The sequence below is a fragment of the Rhamphochromis longiceps genome, linkage group LG7 (genome assembly GCF_057381845.1).
Source record: "Rhamphochromis longiceps isolate RC_006_pf linkage group LG7, R_longiceps_female_GT1.1, whole genome shotgun sequence".
NCBI lineage: Eukaryota > Metazoa > Chordata > Actinopteri > Cichliformes > Cichlidae > Rhamphochromis > Rhamphochromis longiceps.
In genome coordinates, this window is record NC_140563.1 from 61,069,987 (window position 1) to 61,090,093 (window position 20,107).

At 39.9% G+C, this 20,107-nt stretch overlaps 1 protein-coding gene across 1 annotated transcript; it reads left to right on the top strand.

Annotated features, from left to right (window-relative positions):
- The first annotated feature begins 2,541 nt into the window (after positions 1 to 2,541).
- On the top strand, positions 2,542 to 20,089 carry slc38a8a (solute carrier family 38 member 8a). Its single transcript, XM_085411376.1, has 10 exons — positions 2,542 to 2,781; positions 5,555 to 5,753; positions 6,987 to 7,143; positions 7,978 to 8,082; positions 10,002 to 10,059; positions 13,741 to 13,855; positions 15,177 to 15,324; positions 15,537 to 15,739; positions 15,820 to 15,871; positions 17,603 to 20,089. Exons 1-10 carry the CDS (start codon positions 2,584 to 2,586, stop codon positions 17,703 to 17,705), a joined length of 1,338 nt encoding a protein of 445 aa, XP_085267502.1. The 5' UTR covers positions 2,542 to 2,583; the 3' UTR covers positions 17,706 to 20,089.
- Positions 20,090 to 20,107: the final 18 nt, after the last annotated feature.

The following is a 20,107-nucleotide window of genomic DNA, read 5'->3' on the forward strand; positions in this document are numbered from 1 at the left end:
ATTTTGGCTCCAGTCACCACGAGCGCTAGAGAGTGATTAAAAAGTGGAGGTTAAACCTGTGACATGAGGCAGACTGCTGAGAAGAAATAATTGCATTCCTTTCCGAGGAGTAATCACAGATTGACTGGACTAATTCCACACCACTCATGGGTTTAGTATTGGTATTGGGCTGAATTCAGTGATGCAGGCTGATTTCATCAGAGGTGATGTATGCCGGTGTGCTGGGGGCTCTGAGCTTTGGCTCTTTATCCAAGCCTAATAGGCCAGATCAGCCTGTGAATCTGTCACCAGTCTTCTTGGATGATGGCTCCACTTAAGAACTAATCTCCCTCGGAACCTTGGGAAACTGGGAAATGACCCCGGAGCCAGCTTGCCGTGCTAACAAGATTTGGGAAAGCTGGTGGTGAGTGGAGGTCACATGCCCTTGTTTCCTCCAAGGTTCCCAGATGCCAGGACTTCCTGTTGGGTCAACCAGGTTGTAGGGTTATATTCTGAACGAGCAGTTGAAACATATACTGGGGTGGCTCTGAGCTGAATTCTCCAAATGATCCATTGGTTCTTCCCTTATCACATCCTACTAGTATCCAGCATGACACGCTGGCTGAAATCTAAACTCCTGCTCCTCCAGCTCTCCCAGCGTTTCAACAGCCACGTTCTATGTAAGCTTTCCTCCTGCGTGTTTAAGAAATATGCACCAAATCATCTGAATTACCCATCACATACACCTGGAAGCTATCAGAAAGCAGCCAGTGATGACGTCTAAAAATGTGCTGCCAAACCTTTGGTTAAAAATTTGAATCAGGCGATTTCTGATACTTTTATGTGCCCACTAGGATCCGTTACTAATTAATTTCCCATGTGTGTAGCTGGTGAGTCAAATCAGGGCCATGATTCTTCCTCACATCTTATAGCTGCTTTGTAGCATTTTCCCTGTTTGTGCTGTGTGCGTTCTTGCATCTGTAGCATTTCTCTGCTTGGAGCTTGTCCAGGCCTGTGATACCTAAGCTGTGAAAGGACCCCCATTAACACAGCTCCGCTCATTCATTATCTCCATGCCCAATCCTGGTGGCAGGCTCGTTAATTTTCAAAGGAATTTGTGAGATCAATTTCCTTTTCCTCAGTGTCTGAATCCCAAACACATGGGTTATGCATGCAAATCAACAAATTGCTTGTAGCTTCTGCATCTCTCCTTTCTTACTCCCCCCCCCTCCCAGAAAGCTGGCTTTAAACTCCGGGGTGCAATCTGTTACCCTGTGACTGCACCGCAGGAAATTGATTTGTGTTGCTTTTTCATTTTCATCCATGAAATTAAAAGTCAAGAAACTCAATTTCACAAGTGAAATAAAGTTACATATAAATTTTGGAAGGGATGAGTTCAAACAAAGTGGGTTTGGCTTTTGTACCCCTGAATCAATCCTGTGCATGAAATTTACAAGTTGATGCTCCCATGTTATTTCTGCTGGACATATGTAGGCCATTCAGAACTGTCTTCATGTTTACTTCCCCTTCCAGACCAGACAACCTACTAAATGAGGCACCGCAAACAAAAGCAGATAAAAGCATCAAAAAGAGGGAATGAGAGGGAAGACGGAAAAGGGGATACAATGGCGGCATGTTTAGAGAAAAGAACGTGCAAGAAAGCTTTCAAAGAAAAATGGTCATCTTCCATTGATCCTCTGCTCCAAGCAGAAAACACTAATGGAGAGGCCAGATCCATAGGCTACGTTCACACTGCAGGTCTTAGTCTTCCTCATCCACTCTGTTTCCAGACTTTCACTGTCTTTACCAGTCAAGGACATTTAGCCCTCACAAAGACCCCAACCTCCAGGATTCATTCTAAGATGCTCCCTAGCATAGATATTCCAGCCTTTTCTTTAATTCTGTCCACGCACACATACTGGCTGTTTGTTGTTGTGTGTATATATTCAGGTTACTGAATTGAGAAGCTCAACTTGACTTTTTTTTCTACATAACCAGTTATGCAGACAGACTGGAACACCACATTTAGCCCTTATTACGAACATATTATTAAGGTTAGTTAGGCATTTCACACTATTGCTGTTCAGTTAGAGCATATTTCATAGCGTACTACATTTTCTACTTTATTGCCAGGACCTTTAGAATAAGATATAGACTGAGAAAATATGTCATTTTTATTACACAAGGTAAAAACAAATGTAAAAAAAAACCCCATTTGTTTTCAAATAATTTGCACATTGAACGCTTTCTAAATAAGTCCTTTGGCAGATTAAATATTACTTCTTTTTATTTCGATTTTTTTTCTCCTTTTTTTTTTTTAACAAAATAAACCAAAACAAAGAGGAAAGTCTTGGGAAGATAACAACAACAACAATATGAAAGTGATCCATTGGATTAAGTTAAAAGACAGGTAAAAAGTTTCTGAGCAGCACCTGAAGGCAGCAGCAGCAGATCCACCCCTCCCTCCACCCGCTCTCCAGCCGGCCCACCTTGCTCAGTGGGCCCCTATGAGAGGCAAGCCCAGCATCCAAGTGACCTGCTCCTGTTTGCAGTCTACTTGCGAGCACCGCAGTATCGCGCAGTGAGTCTCCTGGCGGTCGGAGCATGGAGGAATTGGCCAGAGAGAGCATCAGTCTTCTGGCTTCAGCCTCGGCCAAGCCACCTCTGGACGTTGGGCCCCGGCTGGGCTCTGTGGGGGCCATTTTCATCATGCTTAAATCCGCTCTGGGTGCTGGGCTCCTCAACTTCCCCTGGGCCTTCGAGAGAGCCGGAGGAATCCACAGCGCTATCACCGTGGAGCTGGTGGGTATTTATTCATTTTAGAAAGACATATTATACAAAAATTCACACTTTGAATTTTTTTCCCCCTGCATCACTGAGTCCTGTCTAATACACAAAATTACCTTTTTAAAAAAAGATTATTTATCAGCAATAACAGTTTTATATTTATTGATTCTGGGAGGTTTTTGAGTGGAAGTGATACATCTTATCTCCTTTAAACTGGGGCCCTCTGAGATTAATTAAAAACACTGTGATCTTCTCCACATGGCAGGAGAGGCCATGTTAGACTTGACCTCGGGACTTTAAAATTCACTTTATTCTTATCTCAATAAAAATGTTCTCCTCACTTGGCCTCTATAGTGGTCCAAAAGTTTGTAAAGAAATCCCCACAAAGTCTTTTTCTTGTTAATGTGCAGACTCTAAAACTGTAATTTTGGCAATTTGTTTAGCAAAGCAACTCCACAGAGCAAAGATTGTTCAAGACTTATATTTTTTTTCTTGTTTTACCCTCTCTGGATACTCTCTGCACTCATAAAACTCAGTGAAGATTTTAAACATATTTAAAGCTGCAGCCATTCATTCTTGGCCACTAAGGGGCAGAAAAAAGACAAATATACAGGTGTCACAATACTCACACTTAAAATTTAACATGTGTTAGTATTCAGTGAACTTTTTGCATGTAATTATATGTGACTAACAAAATTCCAATATTTGCTCTACTTTTAGCTCTAGTTTGGTCTTTAACTAATGATAGATGAATGAATCCGGCCCACTGGACAGCTTTAGAAAATATAAAGAAGTGCATAGATTTCAAACTTTCACCTGTATTTTATTTTTTATTACTCAATTAAATAACAGGAAAGTTCCTGTTTTTCTGTTATTAGTCAGTCCATTGCAAAAACGTCATATTTTATAATTACAGGACAGTCTGAGCAATGAACTAACTTTTTCTGTAATTTTACACATTTATCATGTAGTCTCATTGGATCAAAGTGGGCTGTATATGGACCACTATGTGTATAGAGTTTGACATCCCTGCTGTGGATCATTTCCCCTTCATACATGGTAATGATGGTTGAACTGAACTGTTAAAATCAAATCCCCCATTTGGATACTGTTGAGGCTTAAAGTTAAGAGTGTGCACAGGCACAGTCACCTGCAGTTGGTAGCACTGTTTATAGACTGACTGAAGACTTTATCAGATACATCGTGTTAGGACGGAGCTGGAGTCCTTTTTGCTTTGCGAAGTGTCTAAATTCTTTGTGGCATAAATTCAACAAGGTGCTGGAAACATACCTCACAGGTTTTGGTCCACATTTACATGATCGATCATGCAGTTGTTGTACACTTGTCATTTGCATTGGGTTCGGGTGACTATGGAAGTCTTTAGATTACAGTGAATATTCTGTCATGTTCAAGAAACCAGTTTCGGTTCATCTGAGTTTTGTGATATCGCGCGCTGTCCTGCTAGAAGCAGCCATCACAAGATGGGTACACAGCAGTTATAAAGGGATGGACATCAGGCAACAGTACTCAGGTAGGCTGTGGCATTTAAATTGATGGTCATCTGGTACTAAGAACCCAAAGGTGTGTCAAGAAAATATCCCTCACACCATTACAGCACCACCACCAGCCTGAACAGCGCATGATGGAGCCATGCTTTGATGTTGTTTATGCCAAATTCTGACTCTACCTTTCAAATGTTGCAGCAGAAATCAAGACTCATCAGACCAGGCAATGTTTTCTGAGTCCGCTGATGCCCAGTTTTGGTGAGCCCAGAACAGGAAAACTGTAGCCTCAGTTCCCTGTTGTCAAAGGAGCTTGCAAAGAAAAGCGTCTGGACTTCTTTAAGTTACTTGAAGACGTTTCACCTCTCATCCGAGAAGCTCCTTCAGTTCTAAGGTCAAATGGTGGAGAGTCCCAGATATCATATATCAGTTTCCTGTTCTTACCTGACAAGAATGAGACCTGGTCTGGTCTTCTGCTTCCAGGTTTAACATTTTATGAATTCAAAGATGCTCTCCTGCATAGAAGACAAGTGGTCATTTGAATTACTGTTTCCATCCTATCAACTTGAAACAGTCTGGTCATTCTGTTCTGACTTCTCATATCAAGACTTGGTGCTTACTGGATATTTTTTCTTTTTCAGACTGTTCTATATAAACTCTGGAGATGATTGAGTGGAAAACTCCCAGTAGATCAGCATAATCCAGTATCCAAATACTAATCCAGCCTCTCTGGCACTAACAACCATGTATTTACAGCCACTTAAATCACCTTTCTTCCATATTCTGATTTCTCAGTTTGACCATGAACAGGTCATCTTGACAATGTCACCATTACATGTCTAAGTGCATTATTGAGTTGCTGTGACACCCAGTGCATTTCTTAGTTTTCCATGGGGTCATTCATTAAATACATTTGTCACACTGCCAATAAATTACATGCATCCACGCAGGCATTTAGTAATTGTATTAGTTTCACTTATGTTATCCATCAGCAGAGTATGCAATACATTTAAAAATAGACACGAGGACCTGATCAGAAGTTAGTGAAACACTGATGTTTCCCAAACGTGCACGGGCAAAAAGAAAACTTTAATGTTTCCTGATGATCTTTTATTTACCAAGCACTTTTGGACTCAGGACCTAGAGCTGCACGTGAACAAAGGGTATTCAGTTTGACTGAATTTAGGCTTTTGTCATTTAAATGTATTGAGCAGAACACAGTCAAAATAACACTTGGAAGTTGATTTAACATTGTCTTATTGTCTTGGTTTTCTTCACCTGCTCAGGTTTCCCTCGTGTTCCTGATTAGTGGCCTGATTATCCTGGGCTATTCCTCGTCCATTAGTGGCCAATGTACCTACCAGGCGGTGGTGAAGAAGATATGTGGGCATGTCATTGGCCAACTGTGTGAGATCTGTTTTGTCTTCAACCTCTTCATGATTTCTGTGGCCTTTCTGGTCATAGTGGATGACCAGCTGGAAAAGTGTGAGTTAATGTTCACTTTTATTTTTCAATCTTTCATCATTTCCTAAATTTACTATTTTTAAAAAAAATCATTTTCCTGTTATCCAACATTGTTTGCCAGCAGGAGCTATTCAGAGTGTGTTGAATACTGTATTTAGTTCGAACTCTCAGTGTTGTGTTGTGTTTGAATGGATAAATGCAGACACAGTGGTACAGAAATGCATCTGTTGGCTCTGTGTTGCAGCAACATGAAACCACTGCAGCTCGTTGCAGGTTTGATTCGACACATTTCTGGTGGATTTTAATGTCAGTTGTTCAGCAAATGTCAAATGTCACAGTTGTGAACTAGAGATTTATAAATACGATTGAACTGTGTTGAGTGACAGATTTGTTTTATGTTACTAATAAAAATGAAACATGGGGGATCAGTTTGCTTTTGGAGGCAGCCTCAAGTGGCTGGAAGAGGAAGTGCAGACTTTTGTACTACATTGTTACATTAATTTTACAGCCCTGATATTGCCTCTTTCATACAGTTCAGTTTGATACTTCAAAGAAGTGAGCATGCACTAAATGTCAGTTAGAAGAGTGAAAATAATTCAGAGAGTGATGCAAATAGACAGTACATGCATAAATGTTCAACAGTGTATTTCAAAACCACAGAGCAACTGCAGTTTTGGCAGCCTTGCTCAGCTCGTGTCATCTCTAAGATGAAATGCAGATTTAAAGTGATTAAATGATAGGATCCTATTGTATATAATCTTTCTGTCCAGATTACAGGCACTGAAATAGATTCATAATTCATATCCTCTAAAATACAGCTTTCTTGAAGGGCCAGTGGGAAAAATATATAAATCTGTACACTTGGTTTATAAAATCCATCCATCTGTAGTTTATGGAGCCACAGATTCATAGTTTGTAAATGGATTTCTAGACATATTTTACTTTTTTAGAAAAAAGGAAAGCGATTGAAGCACAAGAATGTGTTTTTGATTTAGGTTTTTGAGCACATTTACCACTGTGATCTGTTTTGAATTGGACTTTTCAGCACTTTCATTTAGCAACATCTTTTTTCAAGTTTATTTTTTTAAAACCAAACTGAGATATGCAAGCAGGGAAATTGGTAGAAGCAGATTGCTGTTCATGAATTAGACAGCAGTTTTATTTGCATTTTCTCTGTTTTTAAAAAAAAAATGCATTTAACTTTCACATCTGTGATATATGTGTGTTGTTACGTCGCTGTTTTGTGTCTGTCAGTGAGCGACTCCCTGTATGAGCTGGTAACTAATCTTCCGGAGTCAGAGATGCCAGAACACTTCTACATGGACCGGCGCTTCGCTTTGGTGCTGCTCTGTTTCTTCCTCATCCTGCCATTATCCATCTCCAAAGAGATCAGCATTCAGAAATACATCAGGTCAGGTGTTACATGTGGTGGCACTTATAGTAGTTATTATTATTTTTTAAATTAGGTGATAATGACAGCTAATGGACGGTTCAAATTTATCATTCATATTTCCTGCTGCACCCAGCTGTATCCAAAAGATTTTAGTCACAATGCCTGAACTACCCACTGAAAAATACTTGATTTCTTTATGATTATTTGTGTGAGACTTTTCATTCACAGTTTCTTTTTTGATTATTTCAAAAACTTCACTGTGCTGCCACCCAAAGGCCAAACTGTCAAATTAGGAAAAATGATCACGATATAGGAAACCAATAAGTAATGAGGAGATTAATGTTATCAAGATCGATGACCTTTTACCTGCTGGCAGCCTTCATGACAACTTTAACATCTTGGCTCAGCATACAGTTTCATATTTACTGTAATATTAATACAAAATCCTATTACAAGCGCCCTTCTAATATCACCATTCACAGGCCATAAGCTGTTGTGTAAGTTATAGTCAGTTGCAGACCTAATTTTGAGGTTTCTGTGTGGTGGGTGAAGTATAAAGGTTGTTTCTCAGGAGTAGCATAGCCTGCAAAACTGGTGTTCAGATTTGTTAAAGTGTTTTGGAGGTGTGCTTACTCAGCTTTACGGTGCCGCAGCGTTTCTTTTCTTAAAGAAGAGGATTATGATCCTCATTTATTCAGAGCATACAGGTCAAGCATGTCTCTATATGGATAAATGAGTAGAGAACATGACCCTGGTCAGCCTCAAGTAAGCCTCTCATTCATTTTATGTTGGACTGAATGTTTCAGTCTGATTTCTGTCTGAAGCAGGCTTTTTGTCTCCATCCTCTCACAGTGTTCTGGGTACTTTGGCTGCGACCTACCTGACCACAGCCATCATCATCAAATACCATACCATGCCTTCTGTTCTGGTTCACAACAGCCCTCTCCACACCAATGGGTACGTACGTTTGTGTGTGAGGGCTACAAATAATGGGTTCCAGGGCTCCAAACAATCTGCTTGCTTCACTGGTCACAACAGTAAGTGAAGTGAGGTTCAGACTGGTCTTCGGACAGACTGGCAGCATCGAGAGTGCAGTGAATTATCAATGCTGTGGTTGATTTGCTTGTTTTCAGTTCTCCAGCTCAATGCTTGGTTTTTTATTTTTATTTTTAGAACTGTGCTGATTCACTCTTAGATAATATTTAGTGTAAACAATTTTAAATCCTTCACATATAATGCAAATGCATTATCCACTACACCATGGAACCACTTTTGTTAAAAAAAAGAAAGAAAGTAACAAAGTGAAAAAGAAAAATAGGTGTCATTAAACGTGATTTATTACACAAAACTACTAAAGTAAAGATGAACACAGGGAAGCTCTTTTCTTCACGGTCTCCAAGGCCAAAAACAACAAACAAAACAAAACAAACTAAGAAAACACATCAAGAACTCTCGAGCCAAAAACAGAATACAGTGGCTGAGCTCCCTGTCCAGCTAAAAACAGGAGAAAACAATTGAAACAAAAATGGCAGAGCACCCCTACCTGCTTCCACTGTGATTAACTATTAACACTGTAAAGGCATACTTTTACTCACAACAAAGAAAGAAAGTCAAAGTTACACAGAGTTTAAATTCACACACAGCTGCCGCCTGCTGCCCAAACCACTGTAGCTCACAGTTCTGGCAAATGGGGGACGTGGAAGGGGCGTGGCGGTTTGAGATGGCAGTCGTGGCTGACGAGCTGCAACACACCTCAGCTCCAGCTCATGAGGCAGACCTGGAACACAGGTAAGGGAGAAAAAAACTCTCTCATTAAGGGAGAGCCACTAGAGGTGAGCGACCGTAGCAGGTAGCATGCTGGTTAACACCGCTGCCTCACAGCAAAAGGGTCCTGGGTTTTTCTGTGTGGAGTTTGCATGTTCTTTTTGGGTACTCTGGCCAAAGACATGCATTTAGTGAGGTTAGGTTAATTTAGTTGATCCTAAATTGGGCATAGGTGTGAATGGTGCAAATGACCTGTCCAGAGTGTAACCTACCGGCTCCACCGGTAACCTTGTTAAGGATGGATGGATGAAGTTTATATATATATATATATATATATATATATATATATATATATATATATATATATATATATATATGTATGTATGTATGTATGTATATATATATATATATATATATATATATATATATATATATATATAAAAACTTCATCCATCCATGAAGCGTTGTTTTAAAGAAGAGTGGGATAGAAATCCTCCACAACAATGTGAGACACTGATTAAGTCATATGGAAAACAATCACTTCAAATTATTGCTGCCAATGGAGGTTCTTTTGAAAACGTTCCTCTTCACAGAACTCTATGCAGACACATTTTTGATACTGGCACCCAACACCAGGGGGTGCTGCAGAAAGGGGTTTCTTGACTGTTAGGTAGGCATCAGCAGTCCTGTCTAGTTCTAATAAACATATTCTAACTCTTCTCTTAAATGCTCTTTTCAGTCTTGATGATGAAGTTTTCATCTTTTAGTTATCATATATGTGTCGTAAATATACTTCATCACCAGAGCTAGTCCACATATTGAGGTTGCACCCAGGAAATATGGCTTTTGTAAAGCTTCCTCATAAATCTGTCTGAATTGAGGCCACTAGGACAGACGCAGTTGTCCACTTGAAGCCCTGTGTTGCTCTGTCTGGATCACTGACTTAACTCGGCAGCTCTTATCACCCATTTGCCTGTGATTGACAGAGTAACTCTAGAGTGAAGAGTCTCTAAATGCCATGGCATTATCAGCGGTGCCTCAATAATAGACTAATTCTTCTTCCGGTGGCATTTGTGAATCCATGAAAATGACTCTTGTGTTTCCTCCTTAAGGATGAACTCCTGGGCCGCCATGTTCAGTGTCATCCCGACCATCTGCTTTGGTTTCCAAGTGAGTGCAGCAATTTAAAATATGTTGATGTTTATGTTCATCTAAAACTTGGATAACATGTGTTTGCATCGTCGTGCTGCCTTAAGGCTGGAGGCCAGTGCAAGCACAGCTGTCTGTGGAGGAGTACGTAATGTATCAGCAGGAAAAACTGCTTGGAAGTGTATATATGTGGCTAAATATGCAAGTAATTTCTAAGCAGGTAATGAGCCACGTCTTCATAATGTTTCACCTGAACGTCTTTTAGTCATACTGCAGATATTTTGGACTTCAGTATTTATAAAGGCTTTAGATATGTGGCTCTGATGTCTCTGCCCCCAAAACCATTGAGATAAATGGTAAAAAGCATGACTCATTTGCCTCTGCAAAACGATTAGGACATTTACAAAAATAATAAATAATAAGACAGGAAATTAAAAACAAAAGGTATAAAGGTAACAAAGTGGAAATACATTGGCAAATAAATGATCTCGCTGTACTGGAAAGATAGCAAACAAACACCAGGTCATGTGTTCTGTGTTAGTTTCTGTTTCAGCTTTTTTTTTTTGGGGGGGGGGTTAAGTACAGCGTTTTGTTGTTTTGCAGGAGAATTTGAATTGTTTGCCTGAGATAATAACAGTGGAGGAATTAATTAAATTTTTTAGCCAAATTTCTTGAGATAAGGTTAAAGTTTGCTCTTAATGTGAGTGGGAAAAAAATCTGAAGTACTGCTCTTACAATCAAAAAGCTTGATAAATGGCTCAATGGTTTTAATTTAGCTGACATTTGTAGATGTATACAAACCAACGTAATGGGAGAGAATGCGTTTAGATGACATGTGATCATTTGCTGTAATTTAAAATATGGGTCTTATGTTTGTAAATGATACAGACACAGCTGCCATGTCACTTTCAGAAAATAACAAGAAAAGTGTTGTTTTGTTCTTGTGCTTTTAAGGCTGAGGACACTGAGACTGAGGCAGCCGGGGCTATTAAAGGCATTAGGTCCATATGTTTTGGAGCAATAACAATTTTTGTAATTTTGACTCTTTATACCAACATAGTGGATCATAGTCTCCAATCAAGAAACATCAATATGAATACAGAGGGTTTACAGCAAGATGCAAAGCAATTGTTTGCATCTTGCTGTAGAACACGAAGGGCAGATTAGATTTCGCCAGAAAACATCTGAAACAGGTGGCACAGCTAAAAAAATAGAATTATTTAAAATTTTATTTAAAATAAAACCCAGTTTGCCTTCTATTGGAACAATGGAAAGAGAAAAGTATTAAGAAGGAAAGAAACAGCTCATGATCTGAACAATATAAGATTATCTATCAAACATGGTGGAAGGAATGTTATGGCATGGGTATGGATGGCTGCTAGTGGAACCAGGCCACTAGTGTTTTTAGAAGTTAGATGAAGTGTGAAGTGGAAAAAGACTATACTGATTGCTCAGATCAGCCAAATGCTGAAACACAGATTAGATGGCTTTTCACAGAGCAAATGATTCAAAGCATATCTTAGGACTTTGACGACTTGGGTGGTAGATTTAAAGGGTAGTGCAAAATCAACCCAAGTTTCTCAGATCAAAGAATTTAGACCAGAACATTTTGTTCAATTACTGAACAGAAAACTGAAGGCAGAGAGCCACAAAATGAGCAGCAACTAAGGGCAGCTGCATTAGAGGCCACCGACAGTATCTCAAGAGAGGAAATACAGCATTTAATGATGTCCATGGGTTCTCGACTTCAGGCACACATTGACTGCAAAGGACCTTCAAGCATTAAAAACAATCCCTATTTGAAATTATGTGTCCAATCACTTTTGTGCCTCTGAAGATGGGAGACTGTGTATAAAAATGACTGCAATTCCTAAATAGTTGAAAATTATTGTTAAACCCCTTGAATTAAAGCGGAAAGTTTGCAGCTCAGTTACACAGATTGTTTCATTTAAAATCAACTGTTTTGGTGAATGTAGGCAAAAAAATGTGCCATTGTCCAAAAACAGATGTGACTGTGTAAATGTTGAAGCAGTCATCCTGTAATTTTATCGTGTATGAAGCACCGTAGTTGCAGTTGGATAAGAATAGAAATCTTCCATGTCTTGATTCTTTCTTCCATAAAGTCTCAGGAATCAAAATAGAGCTTTATCGTTAAAAAATAATGCTAAACTATAGTTGGCATGGCCCTCACTCTTCCTGGACAGCCTCTCTGCATCACTGCTGCGGCCATCAGATAAAATTAAAATGCCAAAACAAGTCACATACTTTTACGTTCACACAGAAGCTGGCAAATCGGTTTATGACAGAGATTTGGGGAATCACAAGGTTACAGAAATAAACCAAAGCAAATCCATCTATATTTACACCAAAGGTGCTTGGAAAGTATAGGCGCCAAGGTCATGAGGTATGCAGCCTTACCATTTAGCCACTGGGGCGTATTACAAGCGAGAGGGCCAAGCTATGACAAAGTCTGAGATGCACGATGTTTGCTCAACACGTACCAAAAAGAAGCTTTAAAACTGCTGTCAGTGCTTTGTCAGTGCTCTTACTGCATCAGGCGGACGGGCAGGTGGAGGGTGTTAAATATCTCGACACAAGCAGAAGTGAGGATGTGAGGATGCACATCTCAGCGTTATTGACTCAGTGCGTGCCAGATGTTTAGATTTTGGAATATAAAATGAAGCTACTGCAAGGGCTCCATTAGGTGGATCAGCTGTGTATAAAGCTGATATTTCCCTCAGGAAATGTTTATGTCTGATAATGTCTAGCTAAATTTAACATCAGCAAAACGTATAGATTATTTGGCTAAATACACTCTCACATCGTATCATTCACGTCCATTGTATTGGGCTGGAAACACAGAAGTCGTTTTGTGTGTTTTTTTGCTCTTTGATGTAATATAGAACTTTCTATGTAGCATATAATGGCTCATATTGGAGAGTGGGTGTTCTCACTTAATCTTTAAGGCTTCTCAGGAGAGTGTGTTTAACTTCAGTGTAAAGGTCAGCAAGCTGCCGCTCACTGTGCTCCGTGGGAGCGCCGCAGAGTGAGCTTTTCATATTTAATAGCAGGGCAGAGTGCATGGAAAAAAGATCATTCTGTCAGTCTCAAGCAGGACAGACTGATGTGTAACTTCCCAAGTTGCCAAGGTAACCCCTGAAGGCTGGTGGCGGGATCTAATAAAAGGAGGCGAAAGTGTGAGAGGATTGATGCATGTCCTCTCAAACAAACACATAGACACGCTCCCTCAGGGTGAGTGATTGCAGGGCAAAGGGTTGAATAGAGGGCTGATGAGATCCTGAGAGGAAGGGAGGGCAAGGAAAAAGGAAGCGAGATTTTACACTGCCCGGTGGCAGCTGGGATCAAGTAGGGACAAGAGTCTTTATCCTGAAATCTATGAAGGATTAATTCAGCCCTATTGTGCCACTGACACAGCCCGTGCACCTTCTTTTATTTCCTACCTCAGTTCATCACACTGGCAGTAACATCAGACATAATAAGACCAGCCTGAACTATGAGATCCAAAGAGAGGAGAATAATCCGACGCAGACTGTTACAGAGACATGCAGTCTGACCAGCGACTATTCCCTGGTTGAAGCGTTTGGCTCAATGTGTCAGGGGATTGTCTGACTGTGGGCACTGTTACTGTTTCCTTCTATACTTAAAGTGTGATTGAATTTCACATCTTTGTGCTGGTTTCAGTGTCACGAGGCGTCCATCGCCATCTACAGCAGCCTGGAGAACCAGCGGCTCTCTCACTGGGTCTTCATCTCTGTGATCTCCATGATCTTCTGCTTCGTCATTTACTCCCTCACAGGTCAAATGACTTCCTCTGCTTCCTCTCTCCACAACCCACCCAAGTTATATTTCATATCTTATGTGTTATATACTCTTATACACGTTTTTTATTACTTGAATACTGATTTTATCTCACTAATGATGGACTTTATTTTAGTTTTGCAGTTACATACTATACAGCTATGCAGTTAATATACATTACATCCGATGAAATATGTAACTACTCATCAAATACTCCATTTTTGGTTCCTATGTATTGTACTAAACTCTTGTTGAGCCCAATGAAAAAAAAGAACTGCTTTAAATTTCAGTTTTATTTATACAGCGCCAAATCACAACAACAGTCGCCTCAAGCCGCTTTATATTGTAAGGTAGACCCTACAATAATACATACAGAGAAAAACTCAACAATCATATTTCCCCCTATTAGCAAGCACTTTGGCAACAGGGGGAAGGAAAAACTCCCTTTAACAGGAAGAAACCTCCGGCAGAACCAGGCTCAGGGAGTTGCAGCCATCTGAGGTGCTCTGAATGTGGCTCAGCTTGGCTGTAATTCTGGAAAGAAATTGTGATCACGTACAAGTTTTAACCTCATACGCATACACAAAAAATATGAACTGACAGTAATCCTCACTCTGCTCACAGAGGCCAACAGAGGGCAACTCTTTCGGTTGCAAAAAAGAAGTTGAGTTCTTTAGAAGGCGATGGGAAAATGACCAGAGTTGATGGCCTTTGTAAACACTTTTTAAAAGGTTGATTATCTTATCTGCTAGTTGGAAGCTCTTTTGAACATTCAATTAATTTTGTAATTTGTAGTTCTATGTATAATAAGAAAGACGATAGAGTAAGGGTAGGCCATAGGTTTTGACTACCTTTGTGACTGAATGGGAGGAGAATTTTCAGTTTATTTTGGGACAAAGTCAGCCTGCTTTTTAAGCCTTTTTTTAAAAACCTGTGACTCTGCAAAATCAACAGAATTTCAGTGACCACAAAGTTAATTTCAAAATAATCTTCAAAATAACTCCACAAATAGGCCTGTTTAGGCATTTTAAGGTGACTTCAGAGTTGCTTCTACAGGACAACCTTCATATTTCATTCAGGTTCACTCATTGTGACGCTGGGTTTCATAAAAAAAGCTGGTGATGCCCCAAAACACTCAAGTCAAGGATTAAAACCATTACCTCATAAAGCAATGAGTTACATCAAGGTGGCTTTACCCAAGTTTTATATCTATTTTTTTTTTTTAATAACTCGTGAAATGATTATAAATCATTGTTTGTGTGGCTGCAGATAAGCTGCAGTTGTTGGTAACTGTAAACCTTCACACTTCTCTGTTGCAGGAGTTTATGGGTTCCTGACATTTGGAAAGGACGCGAGGCCTGACATTTTAATGTCGTACACTAGCAGCGATGTCCTAATGCTGATCGCGAGGCTGCTGTTTAGCATCTCTATCATCACCATCTATCCCATCACCCTGCTGCTCGGCAGGTCAGCAACTCTTCAGTTGAATCTTGTTAACTTGGCTCACTTTTCCATTTAAATGAACCGATTCTCAGTTAAAGCAAAGTTTCACATTTGAAAACTCTTACGTGAAGTGAGGGCAAAGACACAAACTGCGAGCACCTAAATCGTCTTCACAGGGTGCAATGTTTCAATTACAAAAGACAGTGTGTGGCTACGCATCTGTTTCTGCTCCTCAGATCAGTGATCCAGGACCTGCTGCTGAGCTGGCGACAGAGACGCAGCGGCGTGGTCACGGTAGACTTTGAAAGCCGCAGCCGCTACATGCTAACGGTCCTGTGGATAACCGCGACGCTGCTCATCGCTGTGTTTGTACCAGACATCAGCAAGGTCATCAGTGTGATCGGAGGGATCAGCGCATTTTTCATCTTTATCTTCCCAGGTAGCGCTCTTGGTTATTGATGCGTGTTATGACCAATGTTTCACGTGTGCTGTTGAAACTTTGTGTTTGTGTTTGAACAGGGCTCTGTTTGATGTTTGCCATGCAGTCAGAGCCGGTGTCCTGTAAGACCAGGTGAGGGAAAAACTTCATTTAAATGATAATGTAATGCAAATATACAGATGGAAGGTAATCCAAAGAAGAGACAAAGAATGAAGGAAGTTTGCATAATAAGCTGAAATGCCTGCATGGATGTTTGACTGGATCTTCACGCTTGCACTATATCTCAAGTTGTTTTCGTGTGACAACCATATCATTATGATCATTATTGTTCTTTTTCCTGCATTTATTCTATTTCACTGTATGTGCCGCTCTCTGTACTCTCAACTGCCTCATGGGGATAAATAAAGTTATCGGAATCTGAAGCTAAAGTGATTAATTTAGCAAACATCTAGTCAGAAGCGATATAGACAACTCAGCTGACTAATTCATAAATCCATAATAATTTGGGATGACATCTGGTAAAATCAAGATGCAAATCAAGAGTTCTAACGCAGGACTGTCACAGTACCAGATTTTTATCATACATAAAATGATAATATTGCTATATCCATTGAGAATTTGATGTAAAAAGTACAAATCACACTTAACTTTTTATAATTTATTAACTCCCTGTTGCCTTTTGTAAGGCAAATAGTTGCTAAATTGATGATAACATAGAGAAACTAAACTGCAGTGACTCAGTTGGGGCAACTATAGACACACTTGAGAGTCAAGCTGCAGGGCAAACAGAACCTGTGTATTCAATGAAGTCCTTTCATTAGTGGGATTGTTAGAAATCAGTCTTTATTAAGTATTATCACAGCACTGCTCTCATAGGTTACATCATTATGCATCAGAAATTTGTCTAAGGAAGGCCAAAACTAGGCGTTTTTCTTTGTGCTCTCTGTGTCCCCTCATACTGTGTTTTAACACAGCTACAGTGTTTTCTACATTTATGGTGGGATTGATGCTCTCCATATTTCTTGTTGTTTTCTGTTGTCAGACAACTTATGAAATAGTGACTTAATAGGAGCAACTAAACTTAACTTGATGACCTGGAGACATTGAAGCTGCTGTTTTGATAAAATATTCATAGTATGATTAACATCCTCTGACACAGTTGCTGTAGATGATGATAGTCGTGTTTCCAATTTTTACACAAAATTTTTCGTGCAGAAAGCTGAAACTAAGAGAGATAAATGCATGAATATAATCCTCTAAGCGTGTATGGCTGGAATGTAAAGTTTCAGTTAAACTTTTAATCTTGTGGTTTCAACCTTTTAAGGAATTCTTTAATAGTAGTCGCAGGTCTCAGGATGTGAACCTGTCTGTCAGCTGGTTTGCTCATTCAGAGATTCCTCCTCAGAATAAATCAAATCCACAAGCTGTATCTGTGTCTAACTCAATTATGAACCCACCTATGTGTGGCTGGCACATGCATATTAAAAGGATGAAACTTTTGGAGAAACATTTTCAGATTTTTTGTTAATTGTAATGACCTCGCTCTGTTAATAATGGTGCGATAAGTTGGCAAAACTCTAAGGGCTACAGAACCATTAGTTGACTCCTAATTTTTCTCTCACTTGCACTGTAGCATCATAAGAAACAGTACAACCTACGGCACAGTCTGCAAGTAAAGCAAGACAAAAAGGGTAAAATGAAACGTGATGATTGGTTTATTTAGTGCCACGAGTAAAGGTCAGACTAAATTCAGTGCTGCTGCACCATCTGTTTCATTGAGTGAGTTAAGATTGGGTTGAAGGATGTTACTGAAAGTAAGTCCCATCATTTGTTGACCACTTGGTACCACTTGTTGTCCTCCAGAGTCATCTTCACGGTTTGGGGGGTGGTGATGCTCATCTGTGGAGCCTTCATATTTGGCCAGAGCACCACCATCGCTGTTATGCAGCTCCTCGGAAAGATCTGACTTTTCCACGTCCCTTGATGGTCCGAGCGTTTTTAGAAACAGACGGTGGGGAATAAACGTGAAATAACCGATGGTGAGTTATGGCTCTTTAACAGCACATGGAGATGACCCTGGATCAGTGAAGCAGCCTTTCAAAACTTGCAGCTTATGGTTTTTAAAGGACTGAAGCCAGCAATCATGTCTCCCTCCTCAAGTACAGGATGTTAGTTTCACTTGGGATAATTATTCCTACTTGCTATATGATTATCTATGTCCGTACCTCTTGCCTTGCTGACATGAAATCCTCAGGTATTTTCTATAGTTTGTGCTTACAGTCTTATAACACACTGCCACAATCAGTTTAACGCCCTAAATAAAACTGTACACTTAGTTTTATCTGTACAAAGCTTAGTATAGAGCTTTATCTTAATATTGTAGAGTGTTATAAAATGACACACGGCACCTTTTTCACATTTTCTTGAATAGATTCTACTTTAATTAAAGTAAAAATATTCTCAATAGTGCAACATAAATAATCAAGAGCCATTAAAACTTAAAAAATATTATCATGCAGGCCAAATGGGATGTGTTAATGAGACATTACCTTTTTTTTTTAAATGATAAATCTTTTTCATCATTTCCTGCTTGCCTGTTACTGCTGATATGTGGGTAGGCCTTTGGTGGAGCCATAAAAGACTGCCACAACAGTAGCTTGAGGTTGCAACATGAATTCAGGAGAGAGGATAATTTTATGTTTCTGTACGTGAATATTTGGTTTTTGTGTGTAAATAGGTCATTTTTTTAATGTCTTACAAAAAAACCCCTACATTTTGACATTTGTATTAATTACCAGTGTTTTGAATTTTCATGCATTTTTGATCAGTCTGTTATTTCCCCTCGTGTCTTTACCCCCTGCGTATCTGTGAGTTCTTGTTTCCCCTCGTGTTTTATTCCACGTTTCCCCAGCCCGACACGTCTGTGCTCTCCCTCGTGCTCCCTCTGTCTCTCTCCCTCTCCAGTCTGCGTCTCTGTGCACTTCCTGTTTTACTTTGATAGTCTCCCGTCAGTGTAAGTAGGGTCAGTGGTTCCCAAACGTTTTTTGCTAGGCCCCCCTTTGTTTTACAAGAAAAATATTTTGTTTTCAAACTCCATTGCATTTTATTTCACACCTCAAACATTTAGTAAACAATTAAGCAAATACAAGTAAACTGCAATAAATTACAAGTAATATTACAAGTAACTACTAACTCTGTTATGCTACGTCCATACCTACACGGGTATTTTTGAAAACGCAGCTGTTTCTATGCGTTTGGACCTTTCGTCTACATGTAAACGATGTTTCGAATCACCAAAAACTGAGATTTTTTTAAAACTCCTTTTTTTGCGTTTACGTGTGGACGAGGAATACAGAGTTCGTCATGCAATGTCAAAGGCATGTGCCTTTTTCCACGTCACGCTGTGCACCATGTTATTGTTTACATGAGATTGCAGAATGGAAGATAGTAAGATTAACAGTATTTTGTCTCTATCTGCAGTTTTTACACGCTTACACATACACACGCAGTTACTGTCCCTCCATTTAGAAAGGCAGAGGCGTCACGGTGTGATTATTTTATGTGTAGTTGTTTTTTTCCTGTGTAATAATATTCAACATTGCTATCAATACATTTTTCAAAATGGGTTAAAAAACAAACAACTGTGGGATACCGTTTGTCCGCGATTTGAACCAAGGGAACAAATTGTGGCAGGATCAGCCTGATATTATTTGTATCCCGCTGTAACTTTGCTGTATAAAGAGCTAACATCTCCAAAATGTCAGGAGTAGTTAGTTATTACAAGAAGTGTTTGTGAACTAAAAATCAAGAATGTCGGATACTGTTTCTCCGTGATTTGAAGAGCCCAGCGCTGCTCCCGACACAGGGAAAACCAATTCTGCAGGGGAGACCTACCTTTGCACTTGTGCAGGTGAAGCCAAAGGGAAGATATGCTTCACCATATTTTCTAGTCTTTGGAAGGAAGTTGGTTTGGAAACATATTTGCCGATGCTTCATCTCCTGCTTTGCGTTTGCGTGGGCGCTCCATCAGAAACCTGTCCATTAAGCTAGCAGTGGCCAAGAGTTCTTCTTCTTCTTTTTTATCTTCATACCGCGCCCCCCCCCCCTAGGGGGTGGGCCCCACACTTTGGGAACCTCTGGTGTAGGTCATGTTGTGTTTGGTCCTGGCCTTTCTAGTTGTGATTATTCGTGCTAGCTGCGCTCTTTGTGTGCTCTCACGTCCCTTGTTATCTTTCTGTGTGTTTATGCGTCTCCCTCAGTCCTTTGTCGCATCCTCCCTCTTGGCTGTGTTTCCTTGTGTGCCTCTCCGTATGATTAGTTATGAATTTCCCAGTTTAGTTTTGTATCACCTTTTCCCCCATTCAGCGA

Excerpts from the sequence above, each read along its gene's own strand:
- slc38a8a (XM_085411376.1), top strand. The coding sequence starts at position 2,584 with ATGGAGGAATTGGCCAGAGAGAGCATCAGTCTTCTGGCTTCAGCCTCG. Across the intron at positions 5,754-6,986 it reads GGATGACCAGCTGGAAAAGT|TGAGCGACTCCCTGTATGAG; the intron begins GTGAGTTAATGT and ends TGTGTCTGTCAG. Across the intron at positions 8,083-10,001 it reads AGCCCTCTCCACACCAATGG|GATGAACTCCTGGGCCGCCA; the intron begins GTACGTACGTTT and ends TTCCTCCTTAAG.